This window comes from Oncorhynchus kisutch, linkage group LG17 (genome assembly GCF_002021735.2).
Source record: "Oncorhynchus kisutch isolate 150728-3 linkage group LG17, Okis_V2, whole genome shotgun sequence".
Classification (NCBI taxonomy): Eukaryota; Metazoa; Chordata; class Actinopteri; order Salmoniformes; family Salmonidae; genus Oncorhynchus; species Oncorhynchus kisutch.
In genome coordinates, this window is record NC_034190.2 from 23711311 (window position 1) to 23734192 (window position 22882).

At 43.2% G+C, this 22882-nt stretch overlaps 1 protein-coding gene across 2 annotated transcripts in view; it reads left to right on the forward strand.

The window, feature by feature from the left end:
- LOC109907363 (neurexophilin-1) overlaps positions 1-19866 on the forward strand; it is a 39894-nt gene extending 20028 nt beyond the window's left edge. The window contains exons 2-3 of one of the 2 annotated variants that reach the window (XM_020505289.2): positions 17737-18528; positions 19170-19866. In XM_020505289.2, coding sequence (XP_020360878.1) covers positions 17737-18492 — 756 coding nt within the window. In that variant the 3' untranslated portion in view covers positions 18493-18528; positions 19170-19866. Of the gene's footprint in view, positions 1-17736 lie in introns of both variants that reach the window. The other variant, XM_020505288.2, reaches the window with a different exon arrangement.
- Positions 19867-22882: the final 3016 nt, after the last annotated feature.

A 22882-nucleotide genomic window follows, 5' to 3' on the forward strand; every position in this document is an offset into this window, starting at 1 on the left:
TTCTCTCTCTCTCTCTCTCTCTCTCTCTCTAGGTCTCTCTTCTCTACCTCTTCTCTTCTCTCTCTTTACCCCTCTCTCTCTGTCTCTCTCTCTCTCTCTCTTTACCCCCTCATTCTCTCTCTCGCTTTTACCCCCCCCTCTCTCTCTCTCTCTTTACCCCTCTCTCTCTCTCTCTCTCTCTCTCTCTCTCTCTCTCTCTCTATCTACCTCTACACCCCCCCTCTCTCTCTATCTCTATCTCTCTTTCCCCCTCTGTCTCTCTCTCTCACTCTCTCTCTCTCTCTCTCTCTCTGTGTCTCTCTCTTTTACCCCTCTCTCTCTCTCTCTCTCTCTCTACCTCTCTCTCTCTCTTTACCCCCCTCTCTCTCTGTCTCTCTCTCTCTTTACCCCTCTCTCTCTGTCTCTCTCTCTCTCTCTTTACCCCTCTCTCTCTGTCTCTCTCTCTCTTTACCCCCTCTCTGTCTCTCTTTACCCCTCTCTCTGTCTCTACATCTACCCCTCTCTCTCTCTCTCTCTCCTGAAACCCTCTTTCTACCTCACAGGATGAAATCCTAATTCTACCTGCTAAAAAACTCATACAGGTTTCTCCAGTGCTTCTTATTGCAGACTATTTACCAATCAGCTCCCTCTCTGCCTGTAAAAAAGGTTTCAGGAATATATGCCGTTTCAGGCTACTAACTAACTAATCACTTTTCTCCATACCATGATGCATGTGTGTGTTTCATCTCACTTTATTGACCCAAAAACGTTCCATTTTTTTCTGTCTGCTTCAAGGGGAGGGACATTTATTTTAAGTTCAGTATAACAAATGATCTGTCTTGCTCTCTTTGACTTCTGTGGGCACTGTAGAAATAATTCCAAGCTGTTTTGCGATGGTGTTGTGTTTCAGAAAGGTCAGCTGAATGTGTTGCTGTAGTAGAAGGCCCTTCAGGTCCATCCTCTCTGTCCTCCTGGGACTAACATGCTGTGTATACATTATACTGTCTTTCTACTGGTGTATGTGTGTGCACATTTATGTGTTTATGTCTATTCAATAGCAACAATGTGTGCTCATACACACACGGGTTGCTGTTGAATAGACTGTTTCATTGCAAGACACATTTCTTTGTGAATGGGGAACCTCATGACTTTGTGGTGCTCTTGCTTGTTAGTATGGGAATCTGACACATTTACTTTGAATTGTGGGTTAATCTTCCCTCTATCACCCCCAAGGGCTTAATCTGGGCCTAGGAAAATGTCTACAAGGTCCAATGTAACCCATTTTAACCCAGTTAAATAGAACATCGAAATGTGCATGTATGACATGCTACTCTCCATTAGAGGTCTTCACAGATCCAGCTGTACCCGAATACCCCGAGACCCAATCTGGGATGCGAGCCGGTCCGGATGAAGAATGAAACATTTTTTACGGGTCTGGGTCGGATCTGATATGATAGTCGTGGGTCTCAGGTGTAATTTTAACTGACTTGTCCGGGAGGGCCCGTACAGATCTGAGTGCTGCTGCAGTAGAGAGAGAGAGAGACATTGTGTTTATGCTGCTCTTGCTTTTCATGGGAGTGAAGAGTGGAGTATGGCATGTGTGTAGCTTGTTGATGACCATGACCAATCATAAGTCATCAAAGCGGCAATAGGCTACAGTCATAGAGTCTCTGTGTTAGGATAAACAAAGTTAGGAGATATCTAATCAATGGAAGATGATGGAATAAAAGTTCAAGGAGAAGGATAGGTTACAACGACCAAGAGCCAACAGGCTGCTACTTAATATTCTGAATGGAGTTGTTGTTGTTTGTAACTGTGTAGGACGAGAAAGCACATGCAGCCTCAATTAGCCTAGCCAGCTAACGTTAGCTAGCTTAACTAGCTTCTCCCGGTTTGATGCAGACAAGACAGGTACTACATAGTCATACTTGATAAAAAATTACCTAGCTATGGCAGCTATTAGTCTACTATAGTGCTAGTTGGTTGCTGTCTCTCGTCTCTCCCTCCCTCCTCCCTTCTCCCCGTGCCACTTGCTCACAGTACGCTAGAGCATTATCTCTCTCCCTCCCTCCTCCCTTCTCCCCGTGCCACTTGCTCACAGTACGCTAGAGCATTATCTCTCTCCCTCCCTCCTCCCTTCTCCCCGTGCCACTTGCTCACAGTACGCTAGAGCATTATCTCTCTCCCTCCCTCCTCCCTTCTCCCCGTGCCACTTGCTCACAGTACGCTAGAGCATTATCTCTCTCCCTCCCTCCTCCCTTCTCCCCGTGCCACTTGCTCGCAGTACGCTAGAGCATTATCTCTCTCCCTCCCTCCTCCCTTCTCCCCGTGCCACTTGCTCACAGTACGCTAGAGCATTATCTCTCTCCCTACTCCCTTCTCCCCGTGCCACTTGCTCACAGTACGCTAGAGCATTATCTCTCTCCCTCCCTCCTCCCTTCTCCCCGTGCCACTTGCTCACAGTACGCTAGAGCAATATCTCTCTCCCTCCCTCCTCCCTTCTCCCCGTGCCACTTGCTCACAGTACGCTAGAGCATTATCTCTCTCCCTCACACTTTATCAGCTCCAGTTAATAAAGTTGTTTAAAAAATGACTTTTCTGCTGCTTCCCTCACTCGGATTCTACCGGATCTGGATCCGACCAGGTCTATATAGAACGCGTCTAGTTATCCTCTGGTCCGTTTGGAACGGGTCTCTATATTAAAAAATAATATTTATGCTTATCAGGTCCGTGTGGGCAAGCCCCAGATCCATTTCAGAACCGGTCCAAATGTTGGACCCATGAAGACCTCTATTCTCCCTGTCCTATAAGAGGAGATCATTAGCCGTCATTTAGCATTATGTTAATCAGATCATTCAATGTGTTAGATATCGTTGCCTAAACCATCCCTGTGACAGAATCAATTGTTCATTTACATTTACTTAGCTAATGAAATACATTTCCATATGAGTGTGTTTGCATAATTCTGTCGAAACATGATTAAATGACACATTGCTTGTTTTGTCGCTGTGTCGAGGCCTCTCTCAAACTGATCATTATAAATGATGGAACTAATCATTGCAATATCATAACATCATATATTATACACCAGATATTTATATTTGTACAGTGATATAATAATTTAATAATAATTTAATGTGCTTATAAAACCCTTACTTAATAATGCATATAGTACTTAAGATGCCTTATAGAGGAGAAGTGGGGACTTTAGACGCATTTGGGGAGATGGTGGTGGCAGTGACAGAGGGAGGGAGGTAGGGATGGAGGGAGGAAGATAGGGAGGGAGGGAGGTAGGTATGGATGGAGGGAGGTAGGTATGGAGGGAGGGAGGTAGGAAGGTAGGGAGGTAGAGAGGTAGGTATGGATGGAGGGAGGTAGAGAGGTATGGAGGGAGGGAGGGAGGGAGGGAGGGAGGGAGGGAGGGAGGGAGGGAGGGAGGGAGGGAGGGAGGGAGGGAGGGAGGGAGGGAGGGAGGGAGGGAGGGAGGGAGGGAGGGAGGGAGGGAGGGAGGGAGGGAGGGAGGGAGGGAGGGTGAGGCATTGCTGTTCTACCTACTTTACAAACTGAAAATCTCATTAAGTGTGACACTGAAGATTAGTTAAGAGGGACCAAAGTGGAGAGAAAATGAGCTCACAAAGGGCTGCCTGCTCTGTGCTGTCAGTGAGGGGAGGAAGAGGAGGAGACTTTAGCTTTGTTTGCCTTCATTAATTCTGCATTGGAGCGAGCGGCTCTGAGGAGGCAAAACGCTTGCAGTCACTGATCAGAACAGGCTATGAGGATATGACAGGCGAACAGGTGCCCTCTCTTCCCTCCGAGGGAACACTCTCCCCCCTTTAACTCTCCTCCTCAGGTCTTTAATTGGGGTGAATTTGCCATCGGGCCATCTGCGTGATGACAACATAAAGCTAGCTTTGATTTATGGAGCCTCAAGATGTATTAGAATCAGGATTCTAGAACACAAACAAACGACAGTGTGTGTCTTGGTATTAGAATCAAGATTTAAACACAAACTATTCACACATTTCTGTCTGGGTATAGATGTTCATAAAAATGATCTGTAAGTCAGTGGTGCTATAGGATACCACTGTACTTGACCTAACTGATCACTGCTGTGGTACATTGTACACAAGCTATCTGTAAATGTTCTTTCCATCACTCAATCAACATGTAATTATAGACGTAATCTCTGAAAAAGGTTAGACTTCAATTATGCCTGAACTTAACAGCAGAAGAAGATGAGAGAGTTGAGTTGACAAAGAGACGGTCTGTTGTATGAGGAGGATGTCAGGTCATATACAACACTGTAAATGTGTACTCACATTGTTATGGTTATGGTTAGAGAGGTCTTATCTGACTGGGACTGGGTTTTATATGAGGAGGATGTCAGGTCATATACAACACTGTAAATGTGTACTCACATTGTTATGGTTATGGTTAGAGAGGTCTTATCTGACTGGGACTGGGTTTTATATGAGGAGGATGTCAGGTCATATACAACACTGTAAATGTGTACTCACATTGTTATGGTTATGGTTAGAGAGGTCTTATCTGACTGGGACTGGGTTTTATATGAGGAGGATGTCAGGTCATATACAACACTGTAAATGTGTACTCACATTGTTATGGTTATGGTTAGAGAGGTCTTATCTGACTGGGACTGGGTTTTATATGAGGAGGATGTCAGGTCATATACAACACTGTAAATGTGTACTCACATTGTTATGGTTATGGTTAGAGAGGTCTTATCTGACTGGGACTGGGTTTTATATGAGGAGGATCTCAGCCTCCTGCGGGATGGCCTCCTGCGGGGCCGAGGGCTCGGATTAAAAATAAAAATGAATTAAATAAAAATATAGGACAAAACACACATCCCGACAAGAGAGACAACACAACACTACATAAAGAGAGACCTAAGACAACAACACAGCATGGCAGCAACACATGACAACACAGCATGGTAGCAACACATGGCAACAACACGGTAGTAACACAATATAGCAGCAGCACAACATGGTAGCAGCACAAAACACAGACAACAGCATACCTACAGCATTGTGGAATATTTATTATTGGAAATGTATTTGTTTCATGATAAGAAATGAGCGTCTTGGTTTTCATGCCAGTAATTTGTCACACATTTCACATGTTGGAATAGAGACTCTGTATAAAGAATAAAGTACTTACTAAACTCAGAAAAAAATAAACTACCTCTCACCGTCAACTGTGTTTATTTTCAGCAAATTTAACAAGTGTAAATATTTGTATGAACATAACAAGATTCAACAATTGAGACATAAACTGAACAAGTTCCACAGACATGTGACTAACAGAAATTGAATAATGTGTCCCTGAACAAAGGGGGGGTTCAAAAATTATCTCATTGTCTGGTTGTCTGGTGAGGCCACCAGCTGCATTAAGTACTGCAGTGCATCTCCTCCTCATGGACTGCACCAGATTGGCCAGTTCTTGCTGTGAGATGTTACCCCACTCTTCCACCAAGGCACCTGCAAGTTCCCAGACATTTCTGGGGGGAATGGCCCTAGCCCTCACCCTCCGATCCAACAGGTCCCAGACTTGCTCAATGGGATTGAGATCCCGGCTCTTCGCTGGCCATGGCAGAACACTGACATTCCTGTCTTGCAGGAAATCACACACAGAACGAGCAGCATGGCTGGTGGCATTGTCATGCTGGAGGGTCATGTCAGGATGAGCCTGCAGGAAGGATACCACATGAGGGAGGAGGAGGTCTTCCCTGTAACTCACAGCTTTGAGATTGCCTGCAATGACAACAAGCTACAGTATGTCCGATGACGCTGTGACACACCGCCCCAGACCATGACGGACCCTCCACTTCCAAATCGATCCCGCTCCAGAGTACAGGTCTCGGTGTAACTCTCATTCCTTCGATGATAAACGCGAATCCGACCATCACCCCTGGGGAGACAAAACCGCAACTCGTCAGTGAAGAGCACTTTTTGCCAGTCCTGTCTGGTCCAGCGACGGTGGGTTTGTGCCCCTAGGTGACGTTGTTGCTGGTGATGTCTGGTGAGGATCTGCCTTACAACAGGCCTACAAGCCCTCAGTCCAGCCTCTCTCAGCCTATTGCGGACCGTCTGAGCACTGAAGGAGGGGTTGTACGTTCCAGGTGTAACTCAGGCAGTTGTTGTTTCCATCCTGTACCTGTCCCGCAGGTGTGATGTTCGGATGTACCGATCCTGTGCAGGTGTTGTTGCACGTGGGCTGCCACTGCGAGGACGATCAGCTGTCCGTCCTGTTTCCCTCTAGACCTGTCTTAGGCCTCTCACAGTACAGACATTGCAATTTATTGCCCTGGCAGTCCTCATGCCTCCTTGCAGCATGCCTAAGGCACGTTCACACAGATGAGCAGGGACCTGGGCATCTTTCTTTTGGTGTTTTTCAGAGTCAGTAGAAAGGCCTCTTTAGTGTCCTAAGTTTCCATAACTGTGACCTTAATTGCCTACAGTCTGTAAGCTGTTAGTGTCTTAACGACCGTTCCACGGGTGATGTTCATTAATTGTTTATGTTTCATTGAACACACATGGGGAACAGTGTTTAAACCCTTTACAATGAAGATCTGTGAAGTTATTTTGATTTTTAAGAATTATCTTTGAAAGACAGAGTCCTGAAAAAAAGGGTGTTTATTTGTTTGCTGAGTTTAGTTACATCCCTTTGAATGAGTCTATAGGGGCTAGATTCTATCCATATCGCGGAAGATCCGCATTATAACATGATTAACGGTTAAAGGCAATGTTTCCACGTTTGCGTAGACATTCATGGTAAGTGCTGCATACAGATGTAGGATCTTAATTTGATCACCCTGTTGCAGGAGAACTTTCCTGCCATGGAGGAAATGTCAAACTTGAAATGTATATGAGGTTCAAAAAAGATTCTGAAGTTTGCAATTTCCAGTTACAAAACTGTCCAACAATTATAATGCAAATACTAATTCACATTTCCTGTTTCTGCAGGATTACTTTCCTGCTGAATCAAAGAGGCTCAAATGAAGATCCTACTTCTGTATGTTGGCTTAATCGAAGATTAGCTTTAAATGTCAATTGTGCTGTAGCGCGGATCTTCTGCGATATGGCTTGAATTTAGGCCTCGGACGACGACTATGAGCCTAAAGAGGAATATTTGTGTGAAGTTTTGTTATAGATACCAATAAAGCACAACAATGACGGAAGAGAACAAACAGGCAGTAAATAAATGGGAAGAGATTTTCGATACCAATTCCATGGCATATTTTATGAACTACACCTTATTCAACACTTAGAGTTTTTCAATTTAAATTATTATATAAAATTCTTGCCACCAACAGAATGTTATGTATATATGCTATGCTATATATATTTATGCTGCGAAGAGACAGAATCAATAAATCATTTATTCTGGTATTACTCCTATGTAGCTTGTTTCTGGTCACAGGTTCAGGAATGGTTAAAAAAATCACAACATGCACTTAAAATGAACCTTACAAATAACAGTGTTGGGCGATGTGGAAAGACATAGTCAATAAATAATGAAAATACTGGTAGGAAAGGTGAGGTCTTTGGTGATAGGTGGGATGGGCTGAGAGTGGCTGAGGGGCGGGATTAAAGAGCTGAGGTCTTTGGTGATAGGTGGGATGGGCTGAGAGTGGCTGAGGGGCGGGATTAAAGAGCTGAGGTCTTTGGTGATAGGTGGGATGGGCTGAGAGTGGCTGAGGGTTGGGATTAAAGAGCTGAGGTCTTTGGTGATAGGTGGGATGGGCTGAGAGTGGCTGAGGGGCGGGATTAAAGAGCTGAGGTCTTTGGTGATAGGTGGGATGGGCTGAGAGTGGCTGAGGGGCGGGATTAAAGAGCTGAGGTCTTTGGTGATAGGTGGGATGGGCTGAGAGTGGCTGAGGGGTGGGATTAAAGAGCTGAGGTCTTTGGTGATAGGTGGGATGGGCTGAGAGTGGCTGAGGGGTGGGATTAAAGAGCTGAGGTCTTTGGTGATAGGTGGGATGGGCTGGGAGTGGCTGAGGGTTGGGATTAAAGAGCTGAGGTCTTTGGTGATAGGTGGGATGGGCTGGGAGTGGCTGAGGGTTGGGATTAAAGAGCTGAGGTCTATGGTGATAGGTGGGATGGGCTGGGAGTGGCTGAGGGTTGGGATTAAAGAGCTGAGGTCTTTGGTGATAGGTGGGATGGGCTGGGAGTGGCTGAGGGTTGGGATTAAAGAGCTGAGGTCTATGGTGATAGGTGGGATGGGCTGGGAGTGGCTGAGGGTTGGGATTAAAGAGCTGAGGTCTATGGTGATAGATGGGATGGGCTGGGAGTGGCTGAGGGTTGGGATTAAAGAGCTGAGGTCTATGGTGATAGGTGGGATGGGCTGGGAGTGGCTGAGGGTTGGGATTAAAGAGCTGAGGTCTTTGGTGATAGGTGGGATGGGCTGGGAGTGGCTGAGGGTTGGGATTAAAGAGCTGAGGTCTTTGGTGATAGGTGGGATGGGCTGAGAGTGGCTGAGGGGCGGGATTAAAGAGCTGAGGTCTATGGTGATAGGTGGGATGGGCTGATAGTGGCTGAGGGTTGGGATTAAGAGCTGAGGTCTATGGTGATAGGTGGGATGGGCTGGGAGTGGCTGAGGGTTGGGATTAAAGAGCTGAGGTCTTTGGTGATAGGTGGGATGGGCTGGGAGTGGCTGAGGGGCGGGATTAAAGAGCTGAGGTCTTTGGTGATAGGTGGGATGGGCTGAGAGTGGCTGAGGGTTGGGATTAAAGGGCTGAGGTCTTTGGTGATAGGTGGGATGGGCTGGGAGTGGCTGAGGGTTGCGATTAAAGAGCTGAGGTCTTTGGTGATAGGTGGGATGGGCTGGGAGTGGCTGAGGGTTGGGATTAAAGAGCTGAGGTCTTTGGTGATAGGTGGGATGGGCTGAGAGTGGCTGAGGGGCGGGATTAAAGAGCTGCGGTCTATGGTGATAGGTGGGATGGGCTGGGAGTGGCTGAGGGTTGGGATTAAAGAGCTGATGTTTGGTAATGTATTATTGTTATGTTACTGCTTTATATAAAAGTACCATGTATGCAAAATGTATATGCAAAATGTATATGCAAAATGTATATGTAAAATGTATGTAGCAGAAAAGCAGTAAAAAATATATATTTGTCCTTCATGGAGGGGTAATTTTTTATTTATTTAAATACCACAGGTAGTAAATTATGTTTAGGGTGTGGTAGGCTGGTTGGAGCTCCAGCCCCCTGATCACCTTAAATCACTGGTCTCTGCTCCACTTCCTTCACTATGTATTTGGGACGGAGATTTTCTGTTACATATTTACCGATGCCACAGGGAGCCTATGGTCATTTTACACTTACACGTACATTTACATGCACACACATTCTTTCATCCTCACGAACACACACACACACACACAGTAAGAAAGATATGTTGCGTCTAACGCAAGACCATTAGGCAGTTCTAGTGCACGGTCTCAATGTAATATTACAGCGCTGCATAACAGCTGTCTAGCTCTCTGCAGGGCCGGCTCTATTCACCAGCTGGTTTCAGCCCAAGGCAAGCATACTGCGTAGTCATGTTACTAAGGACTCTGTTTTATGGCCTGGTCCTGTACTTATAGTAGGGGAATAGAGGAGAGGATTCCAACTGTATGAGCCAATATACAGTCAGATGTATAGTGTTAGATCAAATAAAGAAAAATGTCAATATAAATATCTGTATTTCTACATATACAGTACCTGTCAATGGTTCTGACTGAATGTATAGCAAAAAGACTAGCTTGAAAGAGGTTGGCAATGGCGATATTGCAAGAAATAACTAGTGTTGTCGTTGCATTGTAAGAAAGAACTACAGCTTCAACACATTTCCATTGCATTCAAGTATGACAAAACAAATTCAACAATGACTATAAAAGTGTATTAGTATTTTTGTTATGTTCATAAGAAATATTGAAATACATACAATACTGCAAAGGATGTAGCTAGCTATAAGTATTGTCTGTTGAATGGCCCGTTTCTTGTTAGTTACAGCTGGTCAGTCAATACTAAAGGAGGGTTCTATACTCTCTCTGATAATGCTTTACTCAATTGGAGGTTAACTATATGTATTTGCAGGGTCACTCCTCCACTGTCCTCCCTCCTTCTCTCTCCTTATAGAACTGTCAAATTTCCCTTTCTTTCTGTCCTCTTTCTCCTTCGTCTTTCATAAGGGCTCTTTTCATTCAACACATTACAGTTTGCCGGCCTTCATTCTCCCTCCAGAATTACATCTCAGGACAAGCTTTGCAGTTCCTTTACCATGGATATGATTGGACATTTTCAATAGGAGCTAAGTAGAACGTAGGAAGCTCATCTCTTCTCCAATCTTTTATCTACTGTCTTTTGCAAATGTAGACTAAATTAGAATTTCTGTAGGTGGTTGTTTTTTACCGGTCTAAAATGGGTTGTGGGAAAAATGGTATTGTATGGTTTCATTATGGTTTTGGTATATTATGGTACACAGATGTAGGATCTTCATTTGATCACTCTTTTGTTGCTGAGAATGTGTAGTGCATTCAGAAATGCTTCTAAAGTTTGCATTTCCACTTTAAAATGTCAGACCTGATTTGCCCTAATGAAAAATGTATCAAAAATGTCCATTAATTATAATCTACATAATAATTCACATCTCCTGTTGCTGGCAGACTTATCTTTAGTATGACACCTTTATGGTATCATGCCATGTTGAAGTGTGAAACTCTTTGCTGTGCTGCAGTGAATTGTCAGCTAATGAACTTTAGGCCTAGTGAAACCTACTAATCGGTATTAAGATGTGTCAATAATAATTATAATTGCTAAATTGGCTTATCGTTTTAATTATTCAATGTTGTCAGTTTACTTTAATAAGATTATATACTTTCACGCTCATCATTAACCTGCTCATCCTAAATGAATGTCATGGAGGGATGTATTTCTTTTGCCATTACGTAGGTGGACCTAACCTCTGTTGCCCTCCTCATAAAATAATTTAGTTTCAATTGAAGATATTGTTAAGAGGCTCTGGATGCAGATATTTTTTTTTTGGGGGGGGGGGGGGGGTCCTGTACAGTAGTCTAGGGAAACTAAGAACAGAGACTGACATGTTGTCACCCATATCTGTTGTGTTTGCGTTAAGTCTTAGACCATGTCTCCATTTGTTTAAGCATATCGATATGGTACTTAAACTATAATTAGCCACACAATCAATGTTCTCTTTATTTGAATATATAGCATCACAACACTGTAATGCTGTTTCATAATCTGTAGATAAAAACAGTATTCCATCACTAAACAGTAAGTATTGGTTTAACAGCCTCATGAGCTATAGATTACTGTTAATGTTGGCAATGTAAAGGGTCTGTATGTCTTTAGACTGGGTCCGTTGTAACCATTCACAATGCATCAATGTTGTTTTGATGGAGGAGTTTGGACTATGCTGCTTTCTTTTGGTGTTCTCTGTTCGCTATTAGTTGAAGCAGAACTTCAACTCCAAGTCTTCTAGACTTCCTCTGGATCAGCACCCTATTCCTTTTATAGTGTAATACTTTTGACCAGAGCTCTGTGTAGTGGGCTTGGCTTGGCAAAAAAAGTGCCAACCTGCATATAGGGAATAGGGTGCTATTTCAGAATCACCACTGAATTATGTCTGAGGGTACTTTGTCAGGTCATTGGTGACACCTGTCCACTCATAGCTGAGTTGTGCTAGTTATCAGGTAGCTGAGTTGGGATGGTTATCTGGTAGCAAGAGTTCTCTGCCTGCTTGTGTCAAATGGTTTTCTGCTACAGTGTGTGTGTGTGTGTGTGTGTGTGTGTGTGTGTGTGTGTGTGTGTGTGTGTGTGTGTGTGTGTGTGTGTGTGTGTGTGTGTGTGTGTGTGTGTATGTGTGTGTGTGTGTGTGTGTGTGTGTGTGTGTGTGTTTGTGTGTGTGTGTGTGTGTGTGTGTGTGTGTGTGTGATATGGAGTTGGCCCCCCCTTTGCTGCTATAACAGCCTCCACTCTTCTGGTATGCTGGTCGATTAGGCCTGGCTCGCAGTCGGCGTTCCAATTCATCCCAAAGGTGTTCGATGGGGTTGAGGTCAGGGCTCTGTGCAGGCCAGTCAAGTTCTTCCACACTGTTCTCGATAAACCGTTTCTGTATTGACCTCGCATTGTGCACGGGGGCTTTGTCATGCTGAAACAGGAAAGGGTCTTCCCCAAACTGTTGCCACAAAGTTGGATGTACAGATTCGTCGATCGGACTGCCAGATGGTGAAGCGTGATTCATTACTCCAGATAACACGTTTACTGTGCTCCAGTGTCCAATGGTGGCGAGCTTCACACCACTCCAGCCAACGCTTGGCATTGCGCATGGTGATCTTAGGCTTGTGTGCGGCGGCTCTGCCATGGAAACCCCTTTTATGAAGCTCCCGACGAACACTTCTTGTGCTGACGTTTCTTTCAGAGGCAGTTTGGAACTTGATAGTGAGTGTTGCAACCGAGGACAGACGATTTTTAAGCGCTACGCACTTCAGCACTCGGCGGTCCTGTTCTGTGAGCTTGTGTGGCCTACCACTTCGCGGCTGAGCCGTTGTTGCTCCTAGACGTTTCCACTTCACAATAACAGCACTTACAGTTGACCGGGGCAGGTCTAGCATGGCAGAAATTTGACAAGCTGACTTGTTGGAAAGTCAATGAGCTCTTCAGTAAGGCCATTCTACTGCCAATGTTTGTCTATGGAGATTGCATGGCTGTGTGCTCGATTTTATACACCTGTCAGCAATGGGTGTGGCTGAAATAGCCGAATCCACTCATTTGAAAAGGTGTCCCTATTTTTTTGTACATATAGCGTAGGTTGTGATGGGAGTGTGTATGTGTGTGGTGTGGGCATTTGTGGGTTAACGTGTGTGTACTCGTAGGCCATCATTGTCGACTGCTGTTCCGTTGTGTTATGACTTACATCCTGAACACACGGAGCTCGTACAGCCCCATCTGACCCAGCCATCTCCCTATACCTATAGCCTAGGCCCAGGGGAAGACATCTGTCTGAGTCTGGCCTGTAGTCAGTTGTGAGGCGCAGGCCTCTGCTGGCCAGAGTGCTGCCATGTTTACCAGATGCACCGCCTGTCCCCCCAGGTAAACTAACCATCTGGCAGCACTGAGCCTCAGCAGACACACTGGGACAGGGCACAAAGCATGCTGGAAAATGGAGTCAAACACATTGGCCCAAGGCCCAAAGCATGCTGGATGATGGAGTCAAAGAAACTGGCCGTGGGCCTGAAGCTTCATAGATCAACTTGTGTGTGTGTGTGTGTGTGTGTGTGTGTGTGTGTGTGTGTGTGTGTGTGTGTGTGTGTGTGTGTGTGTGTGTATTGTACTGTGGCTGTGGCTGTCTATAAAGACCAATGGAGAAACAGTAAGTATGGATAAACATACACGTCATGCACGTGTTTTAGATTACCATGAAATCATGCACATGTTTTAGAGTACCATAAAATCATGCACATGTTTTAGATTACCATGAAATCATGCACATGTGTTAGATTACCATGAAATCATGCACATGTTTTAGAGTACCATGAAATCATGTACATGTTTTAGATTACCATGAAATCATGCACATTGTTTTAGAGTACCATGAAATCATGCACATGTTTGAGCGCAGTGCATTCGCAAAATACAGGACTCACTTATTATGATGTTATTTATGAGATATTAACATCAACTATTCTGCATGGAACAACATTAATTGGTTTTATCAATCTACTCTCTATACAGTATACATGTATTTTCCATATGCACTGTATCACCAGTTATAAGTCATTCATGATTACCATGTATAGGTCTTAAATCATACCCTCCCAACATGCCCTCAGTGTCCATACAAGACACTTCATTACATACATACAGTACACCCTGAGGCATAAGTCACAGTCTCACTGGGCTATTAGCCCTGTTGAGTAGGCTAATCTTCATTCATATTATACCTCAATATTAAACTGGAAACACTACCAATGACTTAGACCAGATGGAATCTGCAGGGAAGATTTCTGATCAATACCTTTGTATTGTAATCTCCTTATGTAATCAATGAAACCGTGTATGTAGAAGCAATATGTAGTTTAATGTGAAGGAATTAATTTGGTATTTGAAGCCTTCAGGGCTGAAGGATATTCTGCCGACTCAGGTTCAGAGTGGACATAGGTCTACCTAAGCCTGATATAGAGGTTGTAAAATGTCACCTGTAACTACTAGATGTTGACCGATGATGATTTTTCAACACCGTTTTTTATAAGATAAGTTTAATGCTAGCTAGAAACTTACCTTGGCTTACTGCATTCGTGTAACAGGCAGTCTTCCTTGTGGAGTGCAACGAGAGAGAGGCAGGTCGTTAATGCGTTGGATCCCCCGAGCTGACAAGGTGAAAATCTGTCGTTCTGCCCCTGAACAAGTGAAAATCTGTCGTTCTGCCCCTGAACAAGGCAGTTAACCCACTGTTCCTAGGCGTCATTGAAAATAAGAATGTGTTCATAACTGACTTGCCTAGTTAAATGAAGGTATAAAAATAAAATATACAGTGCCTTGCGAAAGTATTCGGCCCCCTTGAACTTTGCGACCTTTTGCCACATTTCAGGCTTCAAACATAAAGATATAAAACTGTATTTTTTTGTGAAGAATCAACAACAAGTGGGACACAATCATGAAGTGGAATGACATTTATTGGATATTTCAAACTTTTTTAAGAAATCAAAAACTGAAAAATTAGGCGTGCAAAATTATTCAGCCGCCTTAGGTTAATACTTTGTAGCGCCACCTTTTGCTGCGATTACAGCTGTAAGTCGCTTGGGGTATGTCTCTATCAGTTTTGCACATCGAGAGACTGACATTTTTTCCCATTCCTCCTTGCAAAACAGCTCGAGCTCAGTGAGGTTGGATGGAGAGCATTTGTGAACAGCAGTTTTCAGTTCTTTCCACAGATTCTCGATTGGATTCAGGTCTGGACTTTGACATGGCCATTCTAACACCTGGATATGTTGATTTTTGAACCATTCCATTGTAGATTTTGCTTTATGTTTTGGATCAATGTCTTGATGGAAGACAAATCTCCGTCCCAGTCTCAGGTCTTTTGCAGACTCCATCAGGTTTTCTTCCAGAATGGTCCTGTATTTGGCTCCATCCATGTTCCCATCAATTTTAACCATCTTCCCTGTCCCAGTTGAAGAAAAGCAGGCCCAAACCATGATGCTGCCACCACCATGTTTGACAGTGGGGATGGTGTGTTCAGGGTGATGAGCTGTGTTGCTTTTACGCCAAACATAACGTTTTGCATTGTTGCCAAAAAGTTCAATTTTGGTTTCATCTGACCAGAGCACCTTCTTCAACATGTTTGGTGTGTCTCCCAGGTGGCTTGTGGCAAACTTTAAAGAACACTTTTTATGGATATCTTTAAGAAATGGCTTTCTTCTTGCCACTCTTCCATAAAGGCCAGATTTGTGCAATATACGACTGATTGTTGTCCTATGGACAGAGTCTCCCACCTCAGCTGTAGATCTCTGCAGTTCAAATCAAATCAAATCAAATTTATTTATATAGCCCTTCGTACATCAGCTGATATCTCAAAGTGCTGTACAGAAACCCAGCCTAAAACCCCAAACAGCAAGCAATGCAGGTGGAGAAGCACGCAGTTCATCCAGAGTGATCATGGGCCTCTTGGCTGCATCTCTGATCAGTCTTCTCCTTGTATGAGCTGAAAGTTTAGAGGGACGGCCAGGTCTTGGTAGATTTGCAGTGGTCTGATACTCCTTCCATTTCAATATTATCGCTCGCACAGTGCTCCTTGGGATGTTTAAAGCTTGGGAAATCTCTTTGTATCCAAATCCGGCTTTAAACTTCTTCACAACAGTATCTCGGACCTGCCTGGTGTGTTCCTTGTTCTTCATGATGCTCTCTGCGCTTTTAACGGACCTCTGAGACTATCACAGTGCAGGTGCATTTATACGGAGACTTGATTACACACAGGTGGATTGTATTTATCATCATTAGTCATTTAGGTCAACATTGGATCATTCAGAGATCCTCACTGAACTTCTGGAGAGAGTTTGCTGCACTGAAAGTAAAGGGGCTGAATAATTTTGCACGCCCAATTTTTCAGTTTTTGATTTGTTAAAAAAGTTTGAAATATTCAATAAATGTCGTTCCACTTCATGATTATGTCCCACTTGTTGTTGATTCTTCACAAAAAAATACAGTTTTATATCTTTATGTTTGAAGCCTGAAATGTGGCAAAAGGTCGCAAAGTTCAAGGGGGCCGAATAATTTGGCAAGGCACTGTACATAAAAAAATATATATAAAAAAATCGACGCCCAAAAATACCGATTTCCAATTGTTATGAAAACTTGAAATCGGACCAAATTAATCGGCCATTCCGATTAATCGGTCGACCTCTAGTAACTACAGTAAAATACAGTCACTTGCAACTACAGTAAATTACAGTCACCTGCAACTACAGTAAACTACAGCCCCCTGTAACTACAGTAATGAGGATTGTTTGCAGCATGATGAGGCTCATGTTAAAGGATGTCTTGTTTACCCTTCTGGCCATTGCTTACAGAAAGCTTCCTACAGAAATTATATTCATAATTACATACATCTACGTCTAACTAGGTTCAAATGGCTTTCAATCTGCAGTTCAAAATGCATACAAGGTAATTAAGGGATCTATTCAATCTGTAACAATGAAGCATTACACATTACACGGTATACATATTAAGGTCATTTCCAAATGAGCTGACATATGCAGTGTTTGAACATGCATGCACTCATATAAATTTGGAACGTTGTCTTTAAATTTCAATCAAGCTGTAAAGCTGAACTTCCGCGATGCGTTTTGAATAGAGCCCTCAACATAATTATCTTTTTTATTTGTTCTCTTCTCTCAGCACCCTATACGAACCATATAGGCATATTCTCCCCCTAAACAATGATATGCTTAAACCTGGCTATAGGGATCGCCCCTTAGTGCTGACACGGTCTGAGGAAGTCAATTCATGTCCAAAGGGCCAACTGATTGGTAGCGAAACCTTATTTTCTATGTATCGATCCCAGAGGGCCTCGGCCCATGAAATGCAAAAATCTCTGGGCAAGACAGATCTGCTGTCACGTCTTACAGTAGAAATCAGCCAATCAATGTCACTCCCCTCCGCCGGGGCCTGTATGAACCTAATTCCAGTCATCGTGGCTAAATGGTGAAAACCTGGGGGTTCATCAATCATCAATCCAAGCAGCGCTTTGTGCTTAATAGTCTGGTCTTTACTGAATAGCCACTGCATTTATCTGGGGGAGCCAAGTGGAAATCCCTTCTACCATCTGAGAGGAAGAGAGAGAAAAGAGAGAGAGAGAGAGAGAGAGAGAGAGAGAGAGAGAGAGAGGGGAAAAACAATGTCTAAAATACTTTGATCGCTGTGTTGTGTCTCTCACACATTCTATTTCCCAAATGGGGGCTGTCTGCTAACACGTTTCGAAATTGAAGCTCGCTGAAAGATGGATTACCGGTATCTCTCCTGGCCTCTCCCCACTTCAGAGTCCATTTTGTCTGTTTTGTAGAAAGCTGCGTGTACTGCCTGAATGTGAAGTCAATTTTTTCTGAATCTGATATTAATATCTGCTGAAGTGTCTCTTTGCCTGTTTGATTGTCTCAAGTACTACCGTGTCGCCTATAACAGTATGACATACCAGTTAGTGAAACGGATCTCCTCTTCTCTCTCTGTTTCAGGTGACAAGTGTTCATGCTTCCAAGGCGGACCTCCTCAAGTCGGGCAGCCCCAAGTCGACGTTAAAACACATATGGACAGAAAGCAGCAAGGACCTGTCAATCAGCAGGTTGTTGTCACAGACTCTCCATGGCAAAGAGAACACCACGGCCCTGGACCTGCGCTACGACACCCCGGAGCCCTACTCTGAGCAGGACCTCTGGGACTGGCTGAGGAACTCTACCGACCTCCAGGATTCTAGAGCAAGAGCTAAGCGGCGGCCTATGGTCAAGACGGGCAAGTTCAAGAAGATGTTCGGTTGGGGAGACTTCCATTCCAACATTAAGACGGTCAAGCTCAACCTCCTCATCACCGGGAAGATCGTGGATCACGGCAACGGAACCTTCAGCGTCTACTTCAGACACAACTCCACAGGCCAGGGCAACGTGTCTGTGAGTCTCGTCCCACCAACCAAGGTCGTGGAGTTTGACGTGGCGGCCCAGCAGTCCGTGATTGACGCCAAGGACTCCAAGTCCTTCAACTGCCGCATAGAGTACGAAAAGGTGGAGAAGGGTGCCAGGAACACGCTGTGTAACTTCGACCCGTCCAAGACGTGTTACCAGGAGCAGACTCAGAGCCACGTCTCCTGGCTCTGTTCCAAGCCCTTTAAAGTCATCTGCATCTACATCTCCTTCTACAGCACTGACTACAAGCTGGTGCAGAAAGTCTGTCCGGACTACAACTACCACAGCGACACTCCCTACTTCCCCTCTGGCTGACCACTCCCACAACAACAATCCCAATGTGAAGGACCAGTAAGTTACAAAGCGGGACTTCTTCTTTTTCCCCGCCCAGAGAAATATATGTTAGCTGTACTGTTCTGAAAATAAAAGAATGTGTAAAATGAATTGATTATCTATTTATGAAATTAAGACAATAGAGAAAGTAAAGACTTATGGGTCATTATTATTTTGTCTTTCAAGTGTTGTGCAAAACCATTATTATTATAAATAGAATTATTATTATATTAATATTATTAATATACAAATACTATGACTAAACAATAATATTGATTATAATTCATTTGTTTTATAGATTTCATACCTTTTTTCATTAGTGATTTCATAGATGCATCATGTGTACATATTTGGGGTTGATAGTTCCATTTGTAACTAAGTAAAATCAGAATTTCAAATAAGTCTTATTAGTTTTGTAACAACTTGTTAATGTTATCAATATGTTATATTCATTTTCTTGGTCCAGTTTAATTCTAGGTGCTTTAATTTTCTCCTTTTAGTATTTCTTACTTTGCTCCTTAGGGCCACAATACTTTCTGTATGAAAGTTCAGTTCTGTGAGCTACCAATTGGAAAGCAGCATACATGATCCTATGTTTTGTTTGCACCTGCAATACTCAATACTCATTCATTCATAGCAGCTCAATTCCGCTCTCTCAGAAATAACAGTCCAGACTCCTACCCTTGAAGGTCTACAAGATCCCCACACATTTCCAAATCCTTTGACCCCACAGTCGAGAGAGCTGAGGAAGAAGAGAGTGTCAGTGTGCAATCCAAATAGGTGGTCTTACCTAGCACTGACAGGATTCTCCCGCAGGCATGTTTTATAAAAAATAAAAAATAAATGCATTTTACATGTTCAGGAATGATGCTGTTCAATCTTCAGCTTGTCCCTGTATAAGTCCTGGCTCAGATTATTATTAGCAAATCACAGCGTTATTAGGTTTATTGTTAATATTCAGTTGTGATTGATTGGGGGGCTTTGCTCATTGTCATTGACTTAATAAAAATTGTAATGTAATGAATTCTATATCTTAGAGAGCCTAATTTGTATGAATGGTTTGTATTATACATAGTTTATCCTGAATTGAGCTGCGTCTGTATATGCCCACATAAAGCTGTCTACCCCTTCCCACAATCTCTCTCTCTCTCTCTCTCTCTCTCTCTCTCTCTCTCTCTCTCTCTCTCTCTCTCTCTCTCTCTTGTGAATCCATGAAAACAGCGACCCTGTACATACGCTGTAGAACTGTCTAAATATATTACAAGTATTCATCAAATGTATGTCTTTTATTTCTGGGGGAAGGATGGGATGGAGGTGTACATATGAATAAAAATCCTGTATGTTTTATCAGTTGAATGTTCTTGCATGTGAGTTCTTTATATGCGCGTCTCACTGATTATTATAATGGTAGGACTTGAAGGTCAATAAATGTTAAGGATCTGCATTGCCAGACATTTAATCATGTACAGTGAATATTCTCAATGAGTGTTCCAATGCATTGTACTTAATAGTCTACAGTATACATTTAATATATCAAGAGTATCCCAATAGTGTACATCAGTATTCACACATCTTTCTCCAAAAATACAGATCAATCTGAGCTCCATGCTTCTCTTAGCGTATCATAATGTCACATTATCTGTTGACCCACCATACCTTTTTGTGCAATTAGATCCCTGAACTTCTTAGACTTGGGCCTTGATGTTCCTGATCAAGACAGGAATCAAACTTCTTCCAACTTCATCGAAACAAAACTGATCACACCATCCAAATTCACTCCAAGACCAATCAAAAACACATACATTACATATACAGTAAGCTCTTTACTTCCTGAGTTTGATCATCATTACTTCCAAGAATCACTCTGATCTCATACCAACCATACCATGTTTCCCTCATAGTCTACAGAGAGAAGTAGTGTTCCAGTCCCTAGAAAAGGCATGGAGGAGATTGAGAGTAAGTGCCGTTTGGAGTCAATAGCAGATAGCAGCGTCTGTTGTGGGACGACTCAGTGCAGTGGCACCTGCCATGGAAGCCTCGTAGTCGGCAGTTAGGATCAGCACTCGGCTTTACAGCGATTAGAACCCTCTGGGGGTGAAATCCGCTCCTCGCTAGGTTTATCTGGCTCACAATTTATCAGTAATTAAAGTGTGTGCCAGGTTTGTGTGTTCATCGGCTGTCTGTGGGGTGCTTTTACAGCCGGCCTCATTAAGTAGTAGGCTTCCTAAAGCAAAGCACTGAATGCTTCACTTTTAATAAGTCTACTGGGATTCACTCTAATGTGTGATATAGGCATACATTTTGAACGTATACACTCAAACATACTGTATTAGAGATAAATTGCTCCACAAGGAATAGTATGTCTAGAAATGTATGTATACAGCCGGTATCTTCATCGGCAAAGTCATGTGGACTAATTACCCAAAGCAATTTACATACTTATCTCAGTTCAGATTAGTTTCAGATTGGATTTATCCGACCAGATCAATCGAGACAATATTAACGTGGCCATTATATCTATTCATTGACAGACTCAAAGCAACACACAATTTGATGATCAGGGATGGGCTGTTGGTCATACACATACACAAATGCCAGTAGTTCTTGCACAATAAGTTACCAGTAAGTTATACTATTCACTGACCAACGCTGGGTTTATAGTCAGTCTCTGTGTTATCTGTGATTTCATAACAAATCGTAATGTCCTTAATCAATTTGCTTCAATGTGCAACAACAACATGTCTCCCCATGGCCCATGCTGTCTAGTTGGAGTGAAAACGGCATTTTTCCTTCCGGTGAGAGGGAACACTTCAATATCTCTATAACCCCCAGCAGAATCGTAATGAAGAGACAGAATAACCAAGTAGACTATTCATTTAATGATGTCTTTCTGTGTGACACTCCTTCAGCCAAAGCTGCTCCCTAACCTCCCTCTTCATTCACAGGCAGGCATGTATCATAAGCATTTCATTGAAGCGTTACTCAATACAGGTTAGGGTGATGAATGTCTTTAATACCTGCAGATCAGATTTAGAGCTTTGGAGATGGGATCGGCTTCCCCCTTGTTAGCAACACAGACAGGCTATTCCCATGAGAAGGCATATCTCAGGAATCAGGAAGTCTGAACAATGAGTTTGGGATCCTGCCCACATTAAGTCACACTCTGCCAATCCTATCCCCATCCCCATTCAGTCCCAGGACGTATCCTAAATGGCACATTATTCCCTAAATATTGCACAATTTTTGACAAAACCCTATTGTCCCTGATCAAAAGTAGTGCACTACATAGGGAATAAGGTGCTATTTTGGACACAGACCCAGTCTCATCCAGCCCTGAACATTTTTCCCTAAACAGAAATTCTTCCTTTAATCAAAATCGGAGTGGAAAAAGGACCCTGCGTGCCTCTGGGATATTTTTCCATGAACCATTTTGACACATGACTGACTGTGGGGGATTATTGGATTTTGAAGAACTATTAACAGCTGTACATTTGCATTTTAATACAGTTCTCCTCAACTACTAATGCAATTTTGGTTCTTTAGCTTTGTGGCATCGCCTTGTTCCTGGAGCAATTCGGAGTTACAGCAGAAAGGCCCTCCGGCTTTAATCATTTTAATTGCCATGAAAAATTAGTTTCCATTAATCACTCCTGAATCTTCGCAACTGTGTTCCCCACCTGCTGCCATTACGGCTCACCTCCAAATTGTTGCTCATAATTTCCTGGAAAGTTTGGGATTGGACGATGGTGGTGGCTAAATTGCCACTCTGAATTTTAAATGGCAAACGGTGCACTTCAGGACACTTCCTCCCTCATAGACTTTTGTTCTGCAGGACTTCGTTTTTTTCCTGGGACTGAAACATCCTCAGGATATTTCCACTCAGAACAGATAAGACAGTAAAGTTTACACTTGACTATATAGTAAGTGTTACTTAGTTGAGCTCATTTATCAGTTCAGGTAAAATTGCCCCAAAGCTAATTTGCCAATTACTAACAAAAGACATAAACTCACTCACATTATGTTAAACCTAAATGTGTATTACTTTATTTCCGTTTCACTTCCTATTGGTCACCAATGAGTCATTGTCCATTTTGACCTTTGGAAGTACTCACAGATCATCCTTTGGAGTTTTTGCAGATGTCTGTGCCCTGAAGTCTCTCTATGTTCTCTTATACTTGGTATTCAGGCCTCTCATATTCAAGCCTTTGATTTGAGCACAGTGAAGAACAGGAAGATAACTACTTGACCCCTGTCAGAAGAGAGAGAAACTAACCTTTTGTCTGAAAGCATCATCTGGAGCAACTGCCATTTCCACCCCTGTTATTTCCCCCGTACTACGGGGAAGGCAGTAGAAGGCATTATGCATTTCTCA